Below are 16,082 nucleotides of genomic sequence, written 5' to 3' on the forward strand. Positions count from 1 at the left end.
GCTACCAGCTCCTAGATCAATTCTTTTTTTTTTTTTCTCGTTTTTCGAGACAAGGTTTCTCTGTAGCTTTGGAGCCTGTCCTGGCACTAGCTCTTGTAGACCAGGCTGGCCTCTAACTCACAGAGATCCGCCTGCCTCTGCTTCCCAAGTGCTGGGAATAAATGCGTACACCACCACCTCCGCCAGGCTAAAATGCACTTATCTATTTTTTTTTTTCGAGACAGGGTTTCTCTGTGGTTTTGGAGCCTGTCCTGGAACTAGCTCTTGTAGACCAGGCTGGTCTCGAACTCACAGAGATCCGCCTGTCTCTGCCTCCCGAGTGCTGGGATTAAAGGTGTGCGCCACCACCGCCCGGCCTAGATCAATTCTTTTACCCCAGGTCTGGGCCTGCTCACGTTAGGCTCCCTGGCATCGAGAGACTGAGCTTTGGGATGTCTTTTCATGGACCAACGGGTCCCAAACACTAGATTTCCAAGTTTTTGTGGACAGCTGAGAGGGAGAATAGGTGATGCTGACAGGTTCTTTAGGGAGCCCACAGATCAGCTCCTTCTCTAGCTAGAGGGAGCTTTTCCCTTCCCTGGCAAATTTCCTAAGGGGGAGGGGTGAACGGACCCACTCCCAGACGTGTACGTGTTTGTCTTTCCATCTCCCAGTTCTCTCTCTCTCTCTCTCTCTGTTGGTTTTTTGAGACAGGGTTTCTCTGTAGCTTTGGAGCCCATCCTGGAACTAGCTCTTGTAGATCAGGCTGGCCTTGAACTCACAGTGATCTGCCAGTCTCTGCCTCCCAAGTGCTGGGATTAAAGGCGTGAGCGACCACCGCCCGGCTGGTCCTCTCTTATCCCTCCTTCCATTCCATTCTTCTACTGATCTTGCTGATGGAAGAAACCTGCCATTTCTGGATTCTTCCTCTCAAGAAAATTCTTTTACTTGGAGTGAGAAAAACAGACGATGAGGAACTGTGCTTATCGTTCAGGGGTCGAGGACTTGGCTAGCATGGATGGATTTCTGTGTTTAATCTCCAGCGCCACACAGAACAAATGATTCTGAGCAAATCCCCTGACCTTTCTAGGCTTCTTTTTCCTCAGCACTATCCTCCTGCCTCCTCCTCTCTTCCTCTTCAGGTAGGTAACAAAGGTAGAGTTCAGAAATGAGAAGGGACAGGTGTTGGGACCTAATGGAGTCCTGGCCTTCCTACTCACCTCCCCTGTTGGTGACCATTCTTGCCTTTGTTGTTCTGGGTTTCTGAGAAACTTAAAAGTTCTTTAATCTCAGAGTTGTTTACCAACCCTGCTTCCTGAGTACCCGTTGCCTTGGTCCTAACCCGAGGATCCAGTGATGAGGTCTCCATCCTGTTGACCCACCTGTCTGGGTTAGGTATAAAACCCCCTTGGTGATGTACAACAAAGGGCTTCTGATTCTGCACCATCCAGAGCGCCTGTTTCATTAATCCTGATGTCCTTCGCTTGGACTCGGCATCCAGGTTGTGCTGGCGCGGCAGGCAGGGACTTCGGTTCTAGGCCTCAGTAGGCAAACATCTCTAATTGCTCCCTGGAAATAGTTTTAAACACTAGCGACAGTTCTGGATTACATTGATTTTTCTTTCTGAAAAGAAGTTCCCAAAGCAGGGGACAGTGGGATCTCAGTTGGTAACTTGCTATTGTCAATGAATAGGCCAGGACACAGGCTGGGAGGAGGCATCTTGCCTGGAGTTCAAAGAAGATTGAGCTTTGTGTATTCTGGCAACTGAACAGAGTTAAAATTCTACAGGTGAGAGGGTAGTCCTGTGAGAATAATGGTTTTGTGTGTGTGTGTGTGTGTGTGTGTGTGTGAGAGAGAGAGAGAGAGAGAGAGAGAGAGAGAGAGAGGGAGAGGGAGAGGGAGAGGGAGAGAGAGAGAGAGAGAGAGAGAGAGAGAGAGAGAGAGACTGCTAATTGTGTGCTTCAACTCACATTCTATGAGTCTGAAAAATAATTAAAAGCTAGACATGGTGGCTTATACCTATAACCCCAGCAAGGAGATAGAGGACGTGCGGAAGACTAATTGCATAAACCAAGGACTTTCCAGCTCGTTTCTACCCTCATCCTCACAGCAGGCTTCTCGCCTTAGGACTTTCGCATGGACTGCTCCCCTGCCTGGAATGCTCTTTCCCCTACATTTCCCCTATCTCTATATCCTTGCCTTCGTTCAGATCCTGCACACCTGTCAGCTCTTCCAAACTGGACGTCCCAGCTGGCTCCTTTGTAATGTGGTCTTTTATCAATGACTCAGCGTTCCACAGCACTGACCACAACTGGTAATTAACTTTCTTGTTCTTTGTCTCTCATCTCCAGGTATTAATATCTGGTAGTTAATGTTTGTTTCAAGACAAAAAGGCAGAAGAAATTAAACACAGGCTAGTGGCTGGGAAGATGGTTCGACAGTCAAGTGTCTCCCATAGAAACGTGAGGGCCTGACTTTGGTCCAAGCATCAGTGTAAAAAGCCAACTTCATAATTCTTTGTCTAGAGGTGGAACCCTGTGAGATTACTCCCTTCCATAACAGCATGTCTATTGGTGTTGTTTACACAGCTAAATAATATCATTGAGCTATCTTGACTGTAGCTTCCCTGTCATTTCAAGGAGACATGGTAACAGAAAGAAAAAGAGGCCATGGATTGTAAGCACATAGAACAGTTGGACAGAAGGAAGGGAAGAGGGAAATGATGTGATGACATTTTAACTTAAAAATACATTTAAAACAAAAAGAAAGAAAGAAAAGCTGGGCGGGTAGTGCATGCCTTTAATCCCAGCACTCGGGAGGCAGAGGCAGGCAGATCTCTGTGAGTTTGAGGCCAGCCTGGTCTACAAGAGCTAGTTCCAGAACAGGCTCCAAAGCTACAGAGAAACCCTGTCTCGAAAACCAAAAATAAATAAATAAATAAATAAATAAATAAATAAATAAATAAATAAAAATACACTTAAAAAATAAATATTTAAATAAACGGGGGGCCACGTTCTGTGGTCACACCTATCCCAGTACTTAGGGAAGGCAGGGGCAGGAGAGTCCCCGAGGCTTGCTAATCAACCAGGCTAAATGAATTGGTGAGCTTCAGGTTCAGTGAGAGACCCTGTCTCAAAAATAAAAGTAAAGGTGGATGATGAAGCTGGAGAGATGGCTTGGCAGATAAAAGTGCATACTGTTGTCGAAAAGGCCTCTAGTTTAGCTCCCAAATTGTAAAGCCTGTTTTATAAATCAGGGAAGGGGAAGGGAAAAGAAATACAGGCTAAGTGACTGAAAGCTTAAAGGAATAAATGAGTATACACATGAGAGGCTAAATAAAAATGAGATCAGTGTACAAAAGGAACTGTGGGGGAAAGAAGCCCAAATCACACATTTAGGACACCAAAAAACGCACACTTGGCTACGCAAAGATGTATTCTATTCTTTTTAATCCCTGAGTGATGAGAACTGAAATCTTTTGTTTAAGAAGGGATGCTGAGTTTAGAGGGGCTATGAGGCTCAGCCGCAGCTGAATCTGGAAGCTAACAGTCAGTGGCCGGGGAGCTGGGTAGTAGAGCAGGCAGAGTGATGGAAGAGTTAGAGGGACCGGCCTTCAGGAAGGAGCACGTTGGCCTTAGTCATCCCACTCGTCATCCTCTTCATCCTCGCCCGTCTGATCCTCTCCTTCGTCTGGAGGAAGAAAGATTCACAGTGTGACTCAGGACAAGAAAGTACGTTCAAGGCCCTGAGGAATTACCTATGGCCTAGGAAGTAAAGCTCCAGCCCTGGGGGACTGAAGTTTTCTGCTAGAGGCACACCTTGGGTAAAACAGGGATTTGGGTAAGGGGTGTTCTAGCTGGAGTTCAAGTCTGTGCAGTATTTTTTTTTAAAAAAAAAATGTTAGGCTGGGTGTGGTGGCACAGGTCTTTAATCCCAGCACTCAGGAGGCAGAGGCAAGTGGATCTCTGTAAGTTTGAGCCAAGCCTGATCTACACAAAGAGTTCCAGGACGGCAAGGGCTACATTAACAGTGAGACCCTGTCTTTGACAGGGTTTCTCTGTAGCTTTGGAGCTTGTCCTGGAACTCGCTCTGCAGACCATGTTGGCCTCGAACTCACAGAGATCCGCCTGCCTCTGCCTCCTGAGTGCTGGGATTAAAGGTGTGCGCCACCACTGCCCAACTGAGACCCTGTCTTAAAAACAACAAATACAGCCAGGCGATGGTGGCGCATGCCTTTAATCCCAGCACTCGGGAGGCAGAGACAGGCGGATCTCTGTGAGTTCAAGACCAGCCTGGTCTACAGAGCTAGTTCCAGGACAGGCTCAAAAGCCACAGAGAAACCCTGTCTCGAAAAACAACAACAGGGCTGGAGAGATGGCTCAGTGGTTAAGAGCATTGCCTGCTCTGCCAAAGGTCCTGAGTTCAATTCCCAGCAACCACATGGTGGCTCACAACCATCTGTAATGAGATCTGGTTCCCTCTTCTGGCCTGCAGACATACAGACAGAATATTGTATACATAATAAATAAATAAATATTAAAAAAAAAAGAAAAACAACAACAAAAAAAAAACAAAAACAAAACAAAAAAAAACAAATATGTTAATGGAACTGCACATTGTGATGCGTGCATATAACTTTAGCACTTGGGAGGTTAAAGTACAGGATCATGAATTTGAGACCAGGCTTGCTTGGGCATAGCAAGTTCTAGGACAGTCAGGGCTATGCAGAGAAACCCTGTTTTTTTTTTTTTTCTTTTTTTTTAAATATTTATTTATTTATTATGTATACAATATTCTGTCTGTGTGTATGCCTGCAGGCCAGAAGAGGGCACCAGACCTCATTAGAGATGGTTGTGAGCCACCATGTGGTTGCTGGGAATTGAACTCAGGACCTTTGGAAGAGCAGGCAATGCTCTTAACCACTGAGCCATCTCTCCAGCCCCCCCCTTTTTTTTTTTAAAAAAAAAAAAAAAGAAGGAGGAGGAGGAAGAAGAAGAAGAAGTAGTAGTAGTATTGGGTTTGATTCCCAGCACCACATAAACTGTGAGTGGTGGTGCCCACCTGTTTAGCTGTTATCCCAGCCCTGGGACGATCGGAGCTCTATATCAAGTATGCGGCTTAGGGTATAAGAGACCTTGCCACAAACAACCACCACCACATGTCGTTAGTCTGGATATTTATGATAACCCCTATGTTACTTAATATGGCAGGTTTAAACATTAGCAAAAGTGGGGTATTTTATTATTGTTTCTTACTGAAGTAATACTAATATTGTTGATTATGAACGAAACAAATCAGAATATGGTCAGATGATGAGATTTCTTAAAATATTATCACATAATGGATTCATACTCAGGTTAATATTAATATTGTGAAGTCAGAATTAATGACATTATTGCTAACCTGTTCTCAATCTATTGGAAATAGGCCAAAACTAGTATTACCACCACATACTGGGTTAATGACAGTGTAAGTGGCACATTCAGTTCTTAACATAACTGTAGAAAGGCTAGGTTAGTGCCCAATAGAACATATGGACTCATACAGAGAAAATTAGCATAGCCCCTGTACAGTGATGACATGAATATTCATGAGGAGTTCCATACTTTTGCAAAAAATGCTCAGGTTATGATATTATCACACAATGAGTTGATGTGAGTCTGTGACTGATTGGACTTAATATTATTGCCAAGGAAGGAGGTTTCTCTTCTTTAGATTATGTCTTTATTTATTTGTGTGTGGGCCCATGTACAAATATAGAGGTCAGAGAATAACTTGCAAGACTTGGTTCTCTGCTCCTACCACATGAATGCTAGCTGTCGGTGAAACTCAGGTCATCAGGCTAGGCAGCAGGTACCTTCACCACTGAACCATCCTTCCAGCCTCTTGTTTTGTTTGTTTGTTTGTTGAAATACGGTCTACTGAGCCCTAGCTAACCTCGAACCTTATGTAGACCAGGCTGGCCTCAAACTCACAGAAATTTGCCTGCCTCTGCTTCTCCAAGTGCTGAGCCACCATCCCAGCAAAGATAGATTTCTTATTTATTTAATTCTATTATTTATGTATGAGTGTTTGCCTGCATGGACGTTTGTGCATCAAGTATGTGCCTGGTGTCTGTGGAGTCCCAGAGGAGGTTGTTGGATCCCTTGTAACTAGAGTTATAGATATTTGTGAGCTGCCATCTGGGTGCTGGGAGTTGACCCCATGTCCTCTGAAAGAGCAATCAGTGCTCTTAACCAAAGATGGAGTTCTTTATAATAGTATCTTCACATACCAAGCTGGAGACTGAAACATCCCATCTGGCATGGGAGCTCCTTAAGCCACAAGATAAACAATTCAAAATAGCTTCAAGGAGTCCCTGAAACTGACCAGATTCACCAGACCCCTTCTTCTAGAATAATCAATATCAAGACTACTGTGAGTCACTCTCAGACAAGCCAACCTCAAAGGAGACTCTGAGACCAGACCAGCTGTCTGGAAGCAGAAACCAGCTGAGCTGCCTGGAAGAGGTTTAGACCAATTGAGTCACTTGGAAAAGATAATCCAACTTATTGTGCAGTGCGCTCCAGGCTCCCAGCTTTTGTGAGCTGTCCCCCATGCTGGGGTGGGCTTTGATCATGTTGCTGTCTTTGAGTCATCTCTGTGCCTGTACATAACCCTTCACCCATATTCCAGTAAGTAACCTCAATAAAACTCATTTGGTTCAGCATGTTGGGCTTTGGTGGTGTCTGTACTTTGGTCTGTCATGGACTCTCTATCTAGGGTGAGTAGACATTGTATGTTGTGTCTCCCCAGGAAAAGTCGTCATTCAACTAATGTTAATATCATTGAATATATGTGGCTAATGTTCATATTGTGGAATACCCTGGCATATGTTACTGTTATTGCCAAAGATACACTCATTGTCTTCCTGTTGCTTGATGACTTGATGGTAACAGGCTGAAGATGGCACCAGCCCCACCCTGGCTTTCATGGGAATACTGCGATCCACAGATGGGTGAATGCTGGGTTTTGTTTTCATTGCTGCACATGGAACCTAAGGCCTGAAGCTTCCGAGGCAAGTGCACTGCCACCAAGCTACCTCCCCAGCCTCTTCTGTTGACTGTTAGGGTTTCCTGACTCGGGCTGCCCTTCAATTCAATATCTTCCTTCTTCAACTTTTCCAGCAGTGGAATTACAGGCATATCCCACCACATGGGCCTCTGGTGTCGCTATTAAGAGTGACACCAGGAGCCCGGGGCAGGGGGCGCACACCTTTAATCCCAGCACTTGGGAAGTAGAGGCAGGCGGATTTCTGTGGTTTGAGGCCAGCCTGGTCTACAAGGGCTAGTGCCTCGTGACACAGAGAAACCCTGTCTCAAAAAAACGAAAATTAAAAAAAAAGAGTGATACCTGGAACTGTTTTCAGGCCAGTTCTAGCTAGCCCTGGGAGTTGGGTCCCAGTTCTGGCAAAGTGGGCTCACCTGAAGAATGGATGACCCTACTCCTCTTCTGCATCACGTGCATCAGGGCACCAACGAGGCCCTCTGACCTCTGAGGTGGAGGTTGCTGGACGGAGTTCTCTAGAGCTCCAGGGGTCTGCACCGAGAAATTGGGGCACAGAAAGTTCAGGACTGTGAGAAGAGCATTTTTCCTGCCCCTTCTTCCTTTCTTCCCTCACACACTCCAGTCCCTTTCAGGGGACCACACCAATCTCCAAATTATCACTGGATCCCCAACGCATGGCATGCTCAACAACCTCAACCATGCCCCCCAAGCAGCTATCCTGCCCCTCTTTACCTTGTTGAGCTGAATTCCCTGCCGAATTTGATCCAAAAGTGCGCCCCGGCCCCCACCAGGTGCGGGCCCTCCCGCAGACGGCAGAGTAGGTGGGAGCGGGGGAGGGGCTGGCCCACTCCCAGTATTGGGTGGAGGTGGTGGTGGCGGCGGCGGCGGTGGTGGTGGCACTGGTGGTCCCCCAGCTCCAGAGAGTGGAGGAGGTGGCGGTCCAGATCGTCCTGTTGCTGGAGGGGGTGGTGGTGGAGGGCCCCCTCGGCCTGGGGGTGGTGGCCCCCGGGGTGTTGGTGGGGACGGGGTACCCCCCACAGGTACAGGGGGCAGTGGACCACAACGACCCTTATTACTCCCCACAGTAGGAGGTCGCAGAGGTTGGCTCCCTCCTCCTCTGCAAGGTGGCGGCGGTGGGGGGAGTGGCTCTGCAGAGGGAAAAAATAATAGTAAGTCTAATAGTTTTTACTCGGTTCCTGAACTTCATTTTTTTCTTTTTGGCTTTAAGACCGAGTTTCTTCGCATAGTTCTTGCTGTCCTGGCACTAGCTCTGTAGACCAAGCTAGAATTGAACTCAGGCGTGTGCCGGCTTCGTTTTTTTCTTTTTCTTTTCTTTTTCCTTCCTTCCTTCCTTTCTTCCTTCCTTCCTTCCTTCCTTCCTTCCTTCCTTCCTTCCTTCCTTTCTTTTTCTTTCTTTTTTGGTTTGCTTTCGAGACAGGCTTTCTCTAGCTTTGGAGCCTGTCCTGGAACTAGCTCTTGTAGACCAGGCTTTCGAGACAGGCTTTCTCTAGCTTTGGAGCCTGTCCTGGAACTAGCTCTTGTAGACCAGGCTGGTCTCAAACTCACAGAGATCCGCCTGCCTCTGCCTCCCAAGTGCTGGGATTAAGGGCATGTACCACCGCCGCCCGGGTTCATTTTTTGTTTATTCATAAAGTAGGCATCCCAACCGAAAGACCCTTCTTTTCCATGAAAAAACTGAGTGACTTGAGTGTATTTCTAGGCAAACAACCCCCAGGACAGAAAAAAGGGAGCTCACCCTGGCGCCTCATCTCCTGCCGGACAGCCTCTATCCCACCCTGGTTCTCGATGAAGTCATAGATTAGCTTGGAAGTCTCCGCATCAGTGAGTTGGGCCTCGCTGATTCCCGCCCTGGAGAACAGGCTCCGCAGATCCGGGTCAAGGTTGTTCACCTGCCCCAATGGAAAAAGGGCAGAGCAGGGTTGCAAGAGTAAAGGGAATTAGGAAGGGGCACAGATTGTCACCAAATCCATGACAAGGAGGGATCGAGAAGACTGTGAGAAGGTCTGGGAGTGGAGTCTGAGCCCTGGCCTACAAAAGAGTGTATGGAAGTTGGGTCCAGGGCCTTTGATCTACTCACGTCAAATCCATTCTGGGGATCCCAGCCCACGTGGCTGACATGTCTAGGGAAGGGAAGGGGGTGTCAGTGAAACCCCCTCCTCTTGGCAAAGCTCTCTTGCCCTCACCTTCCCAGAGGGATCTGAGGGGCCAGAACAAGTGAGCAAATGTGAAGTCGGAGTTTGCAAGCTTAGAAAGGTCCACAGTCTGTGATGCCCATGTGTTCACTTGGTCGTCCTTTTGCCATCCACCCCCCTTGTCCTGTGTCTAACTCGGTTCACATTCATCCATCAGACCATTGAGTTGGCAGTGTTTCTATTCCTCCACCCATCTGCTCACATACATACATGTACAAATTTGCCCACCCCATTCTCTTTCTTCATATTTGTTTACCCATCTACTCATGTATTTACTGTTTTCTTTCTTCCTGCCTCCCTTCTGCCCTTCCTTCATGCTCCTCTTTCCCCTTCATTACTCTCTCTCTTGTCTGAGATTTTTTGTTTTGTTTGGTTTGGTTGGTTTGTTGTTGTTGTTGTTTTGAGACAGGGTTTCTCTGTAGCTTTGGAGCCTGTTCTGGAACTAGCTCTTGTAGACCAGGCTGGCCTCAAACTCACAGAGATCCTCCTGCCTCTGTCTCCCAAGTGTTGGGATTAACAGCATGCACCACCACTGCCTGGCTTTTGTTTTTTTTTCAAGACAGGGTTTCTCTGTGTAACAGCCCTGGCTGTCCTGGAACTCACTCTGTAGATCAGGCTGGCCTCGAACTCACAGAGATCCACCTGCCTCTGCCTCCTGAGTGCTGGGATTAAAGACATGTGCCACCACCACCTGCACATGTGTCTTTATTTATAAACTATCTACTCATTCACTTAACTATTTATCTAGCCCTATCCACTTTGTCTGTGAGCTGACCTCCATATCAATATCCTGCCTATATCCTCATGCACCTGCCCACTTACCACTGACTCATCTGTTCCTCCAACCAATCACCTGCCCATTCATTTTCAGCCCTTTAATTGATTAACTTATCCATTCATCCACCCATACACATCTGCCCATCCTTCCATTTGCTTAGCTGTGCCCCTGTTCACGTGCTCTCCCACCCACTGGGATCTTTGGGCTCACAGAGGGAAAAGTTCTCACTTGAATCCACTCGGCGCCCCAATATCAGCTTTACTGATCTTCTTTTTCCCTGAGCGTTTCTTATCAGCTGGGCCAGGGCCAGGTGCAGGGAGCCCACGGTACCGTGAACTTGTGATGTCAGGGTTCTGAATGTCGACTGTCACAAGTCCTAGAGATAGTGGACCTGATGGGCCTGTGGAAAAAATAATGGGAATGAAACACTGATCAATTTACCTACAGCCAAAGCACGGGGGCAAGAACTAGTGCCAGGCGGTGGTGACGCATGCCTTTAATCCCAGCATTTAGGAAGGCAGAGGCAGGTGGATCTCTGTGAGTTCAAGGCCAGCCTGATCTACAGAGTAAGTTCCAGAACAGCCAGAGATACACAGAGAAACCCTGTCTCGAAAAATGGAGGAGGAGGAGGGGGAGGAGGAGGAGGAGGGGGAGGAGGAGGGGGAGGAGGAGGAAGAGGAGGAAGAAGAAGAAAAGAAAGAAAAGAAAGAGCTAAAAAGACTATTGAAGAATTATTATATATGTTTGATGGTCATGGAGGAAATGGATGACAGGGGTCTAAGCAAGGTCCAGGGAGAGGTGGATGGATCCCAAAAATCATTCAGTCATGATTCAGGTATGCTTATCATTCAAGCACTTGCTTATTCATTCTCTGGCTGGTTAGCTAAATGGCTTATTAAATTATTCATTCATCTAATCACCTAATCTTTCCTGGGTAGAATATTATGTCATTTAATCTCATGTTTGTGTGTGTATGGGTATTTGGTATGAGTGTGTATTGTATGCATGCATGGCACATGTGTGGAGGTCAGAAGTCAGCTTTATATAGAACCTAAAGACTTGGGGATAGGGGCTGGAGAGATGGCTCAGAGGTTAAGAGCACTGGCTGCTCTTCCAGAGGTCCTGAGTTCAATTCCCAGCAACCACATGGTGGCTCACAACCATCTGTAATGAGATCTGGCACCCTCTTCTGGCGTGTGGGTATACATCAAGGCAGAATGTTGTATACATAATAAATAAATAAATCTTTAAAAAAAAAAAAAGACTTGGGGATAGAGCTCAGGTCTCCAGGCTCAGTGACAAGTGCTGAGCCATCTCAGCAGCTCTCATTTATTTCTTTTTTCACTATGTATCCATTTACATATCCATTCATTAATTCACTGAGCATTCATTCATTACTTGAATGCAAGTAAGTATTCACCCATTTACCCAAATACCCACTCACCTATTTATCTATAATCTATCATCAGTTCATCTGCCTGCCGCCTCCATCAATGTTCTCATCTCTCCACTCATCCACCCAGCCAACCACTGCTTTACAAATCTACTCATCCATGAACTAACTTCCCACCATCTCTCCAGAGAGATGAGCATCACCACTCTCTCTCTCCAGAGACATGAGCATCACCACTCACCCCCATGGTCTCCACCTGGATGCGGGGGCAGAGGTGGGAGCCCTCCTCTTCTCTCTGGGGAAAATGGAATGAGTTAAGATCTCTCATAGTCTTGCCACAAGTTCCTGGGGTAGTTCCTTATAACCTCTATTTGAACTAGAGGACTCACCTTCATTGGTCGGTGCTGGTGGTGGTGGTAGCTGGCGTCTTTCTGTGGTTAAATGGGCGGACTGAGAGCCAGATCCATGAGAGGGGATTTTGGAGCCTCCCAGCCATGTACTCACTTCTCTCTAAGCTACCTTCTCAACCCCCCAGCAAGGCCTTCTTACCTCCACTTTGCCTCTGATTCCTTTTTTGTATCTTCTCCTGCACCAAGGACCGGAAGGCCTGGGCTTCACTCTCGTCCGCAAAGTTCAGTCCTACTTGGCAGTCCTATGTATGCCTTGGGGTCAGCAACCTTGTAGCACTCCCCACCCCCCAGACTTTCTCATCGCCTCCCCACACCCCAGCTGCAACCCAGGATTAGGCTGGTCACTTACATCTCCAGCAAAGGTGTGGAAGAAGGGGGTGGGAGTGAAGTAGACCAGCTGTGAGTACAGCTCCTGTTCCCAGAGCAGCCGACCAGCCTGTAGAGGGGCAGGGTGGGGGACGTGCTGGCATCCAGGCACCCTGGGTGGCAGACCTTTGTTTGCTGATCAGGAAGTCTAGTGTCCAGATTTGGTGTCCTAGAGTCTTAGTCAGAGATCTCCAGCTCAGTAGCAGAGTCTGGGGTCTAGGTGTCTGCTATGGAGGATTGGGGTAGAGTCTTAGATGTGGACATTGACCTGAGAGATTAAGGTCTGGAATCTGAGGCCTATTTGTAGGAGTTGAGGGATCAACATTGTGACTTTAAGGGTCTAGGCCTAAGCATATTCAACATGTTGGATTTAGAAGAGATTTGAGGCTGAGGCTCAGATAGAATGTGGTGCTCTGGGGAATTTGTGGAGCAGATCAGGATCTTGATATGGACCTTCTGAGCTCAGTCACCTCACCTGTAATGAGAAAACACTACTCGGGACTGTATTGGTCTTTGGCTCTGGAGCTCTGATATGAATAAGGGCTTGGGGCTATGGCCAAAAACTGGTTTTGCAGGTTGGAAACTAGCTTTCCTATCCAGTGGGGCCTGGAGTCACCTGAAGACCATAAAGGCGGATGAAGTAGGACTTCTGAGGGTTGTCCTTCACGAAGCACACAGCCCCACAGTGTTCCATGGTCCAGTGCTCAGCTCCAGGGGGCAGTGCCAGGTACAGCTGAACAACTGCAGTGGCCAGTGTCTAGGATGGGAGAGCAGTGGTCAGCGGAGTCTGTTCATGGGTAACCAGGCCTGGTCCCTGCTTGCCCAAGGCTGTCATGAGCTTGTGGGGAAAAGTTATAGCCAGGAGGGAGGTGAGTAGATATCACGATAGTCCTGGGATCCACAAACTATGGTAAGTGAATTCTGGGGGAGGAGATGGGGTAAAGGGAAAAGAGGGATGACGGGAAGAAGAAGAAGGAGCAGGGAAGTATGGGTAAGAGGAGGAGGCAGAAGGGAGAAGAAGAGGTAGAGAGGAAGAGGAGGAAAGGGAGGGAGACTGGGAAGACCAGGAGATCCTCAACTCACCCAGCATTTTCGGCCAAGCAGCTCAAAGAGTCGCTGGTTCTCATGGTCCTGGAGGAGGTTGGAAGGAATGTTTTGCTGAACTGCTGGTCCCCCTCGACCCCCAGGCCTGCCTCCCACAGGGCCACCACTCATGGTGCCTTCTGCCCCAGTCCTCTTCTGCTAAGCTCTGGGTGCAGGGTAAGAAGAGGAACTTCCGCAGTGAGCAAGGGAACAGGAAGTGCAATAAACCACAAGGGAAACAAGTCCTCCAGGGGCCCCCAGAGGGCCTGTCCTCCTCCCTAAGACTGGTTTGGGTCATCCTCCATTTGCCTGACTAGAACCATGTTTGTAATTAGCTCAGGGCTTCTTTCTTCTTCCTCTCTCTCTCTCTCTCTCTCTCTCTCTCGCCATTTTCTTCTGACAGGATCAGATCTGCCTTGCTCTAAGTGGTACTGAGAGCTAAGCCATCTGGAGCACTCCTACAGGGCTGGTTGCACAGAGCAAGCATAGTCACAAGGCCTCCTTCCTCCCCAAAGCCCCAGGTTGACCTGGGGTTGAGTCCAAGGCTCCAGGTGCTAAAGGGTCATTGCATTACTCTTGCCTCCTGTAGCTCCCTAATTACTTTCTTGTTTTCAACCTCATTATGAAAGGAAGGACTTCACAGTATAAATAAATTCTAAAACATCTTGATTGATTTTTACTATATTGGGACTTTTTGAAATTACATAACCTTTGAAGGTTTGATTTTCTCTACTTCTGGTGATATGGATTGGCTAGAGGTAAGCACATCCTGTACCATTGAGCTGTACCCTCATGCCCTCTAATTCTATTGCCTCTTGGATGGGGCAGACCAGTTAGTGGGGGTCCTCAGGTGTAGGGCACCAGTTTGGGATGCCGAGCAGGTTATAGGTATGGGTAAAGTCTCTGAATTGGAGATCCTCAGGCCTGCCTGGAAATCCCTTGCCTCTCCATGCCTGCAGGCTCCTTGAACTCAGGCTCCAAAAGCCTTTTGAGACGGCTCATCCAACTTCCTCTAACCTTTAGGTTCTCTTCTTCATAGAGTTTCTGGTGCCCACAGCACACAGAGCTATTGACACCTCCAGGCCTGAAGACCCTTACAACCGGTTTTATCTCCTTTCATTTGGGGGGAGAGGGAGCAGAAGTGATAGTCTCACTTAGTCTAGGATGACCTTGAATTTACTATGTAACCGAGGATGATATTAAACTTCAGACCCTCCTGCTTCGCCTCCCATATGCTGGAATTATAAATGCCACCATACCTGGATTTTCCAACATAATGAGGAGGGCAAGTTCGTATTGGGGTTTAAAAAAAGCCATTGTTGTATGTTGGGTAAGGTGGTGCACTGCTGTTAAACCCAGAACTTGGGAGACAGAGGGAGGAAGATCACTTTGAGTTTGAGGACAACTTGGTCTACATAGTGAATTCCAGAATAGGCAGAGCTACACAGTGAGACCCTTTCTTAAACAAACAAACAAACAAACAAACAACAACAAAAAATGACATTGCAAGGTGTGAGTGTCCCAGTGTATTAGAGTCTCTGGTTTCCATTCCCAGGATTGTGTACTTTCCCAGTAGTGTGTGTGTGTGTGTGTGTACATTTTAATGTATACATTTCAATTAATTGAACTCCATAGAAGAAATGCTTTACAGACTAGTATCTGAGTTTCCACGTAGCTGAGGCCGGCCTTGAACTTCTGATCCTAAAGCCCCTTCTTCCCAAGAGCTGAGATTAAATTAAGCATGTGCCATGTGTCTTATGCAGTTGGCTTCTGTGACAAGCAAGCATTCTACTTACCAGAGCTCTCTTGTCTTTTTCTTCCTTCCTTTCCTCCTTTCTTTCTTCTTTCTTTTTGGTTTTTCTTTTTTCTTTTTTTTTAAAAATATTTATTTATTTATTATGTATACAATATTCTGTCTATGTGTATGCCTGCAGGCCCAAAGAGGGCACCAGACCCCATTACCTTTAATCCCAGCACTCGGGAAGCAGAGGCAGGCGGATCTCTGTGAGTTCGAGACCAGCCTGGTCTACAGAGCTAGTTCCAGGAGAGGCTCCAAAGCCACAGAGAAACCCTGTCTCGAAAAACCAAAAAAAAAAAAAAAAAAAAAAAAAAAAAAAGCTAGTTCCGGGACAGGCACCAAAACTACACAGAAACTCTGTCTCGAAAAAAACCAAAAAAAAAAAAAAAAAAAACCAGAAACCTTAGTCCAACTTTTCTGGTTGTTCTGGACTGGGCGGCTGGACTAACGCAAGTCCATCACACCTGGCACTCCTTAGCAATATAGTGAATACCAGGAACCCCCAAGAACTGGATATACCACCTGGTGCTCCAGCATTACCTCTGGCTCCCAGCCCCAGGGCCTCCAGGTGGAGAACTGCTTCCTGTTTTATTTTGCTGGGATTTTCTGTTTGGTTTGGTTTTTTTTTTTTTTTTTTTTTTTTTGGTTTTTCGAGACAGGGTTTCTCTGTGTTTTTTTTTTTTTTTTTTTCAGGAACTCACAGAGATTCGCCTGCCTCTGCCTCCCAAGTGCTGAGATTAAAGGCGTGTGCCACCACCGCCTGGCTTTTTTTTTTTAAGATCTATTTATTATGTGTACACCGCCTGGCTTTTTTTTTTTTAAGATCTATTTATTATGTGTACAACATTCTGCCTCCATGTATGCCTGCATGCCAGAAGAGGGCACCAGATCTCATTACAGATGGTTGTGAGCCACCATGCAGTCACTGGGAATTGAACTCAGGACCTCTGGAAGAGCAGCCAGTGCTCTTAACCACTGAGCCATATCTCCAGCCCTGGGTTTTGGTTTTTCAAAA

The 16,082-nt window shown here is 47.0% G+C and overlaps 1 protein-coding gene and 1 non-coding gene across 2 annotated transcripts; one reads left to right on the forward strand and one right to left on the reverse strand.

The window, feature by feature from the left end:
• Positions 1-3,428: 3,428 nt before the first annotated feature.
• Positions 3,429-13,433, reverse strand: Was (WASP actin nucleation promoting factor). Its single transcript, XM_057759961.1, has 12 exons — positions 13,270-13,433; positions 12,803-12,943; positions 12,170-12,256; positions 11,960-12,062; positions 11,800-11,841; positions 11,652-11,705; positions 10,246-10,417; positions 9,125-9,167; positions 8,783-8,936; positions 7,759-8,174; positions 7,443-7,557; positions 3,429-3,669 (listed from the first exon to the last, which is right to left on the reverse strand). The coding sequence occupies exons 1-12, from the start codon at positions 13,399-13,401 to the stop codon at positions 3,614-3,616; spliced, it is 1,515 nt and encodes a 504-aa protein (XP_057615944.1). The 5' UTR covers positions 13,402-13,433; the 3' UTR covers positions 3,429-3,613.
• LOC130868694 (U6 spliceosomal RNA) lies at positions 5,487-5,589 on the forward strand. The gene has a single exon (XR_009056528.1). It is a non-coding gene; the product is annotated as a U6 spliceosomal RNA (small nuclear RNA).
• Positions 13,434-16,082: the final 2,649 nt, after the last annotated feature.

Source organism: Chionomys nivalis, chromosome X (assembly GCF_950005125.1).
Source record: "Chionomys nivalis chromosome X, mChiNiv1.1, whole genome shotgun sequence".
Lineage (NCBI taxonomy): Eukaryota > Metazoa > Chordata > Mammalia > Rodentia > Cricetidae > Chionomys > Chionomys nivalis.

Coding starts and splice junctions, on each gene's coding strand:
- Was (XM_057759961.1), bottom strand. CDS start 13,401: ATGAGTGGTGGCCCTGTGGGAGGCAGGCCTGGGGGTCGAGGGGGACCA. Junction 10,418..11,651: donor TCCAGGTGGAGACCATGGGG/GTGAGTGGTGAT, acceptor TTTTTTCCACAG/GCCCATCAGGTCCACTATCT. Junction 7,558..7,758: donor AGGGAATTCAGCTCAACAAG/GTAAAGAGGGGC, acceptor TTCTCGGTGCAG/ACCCCTGGAGCTCTAGAGAA.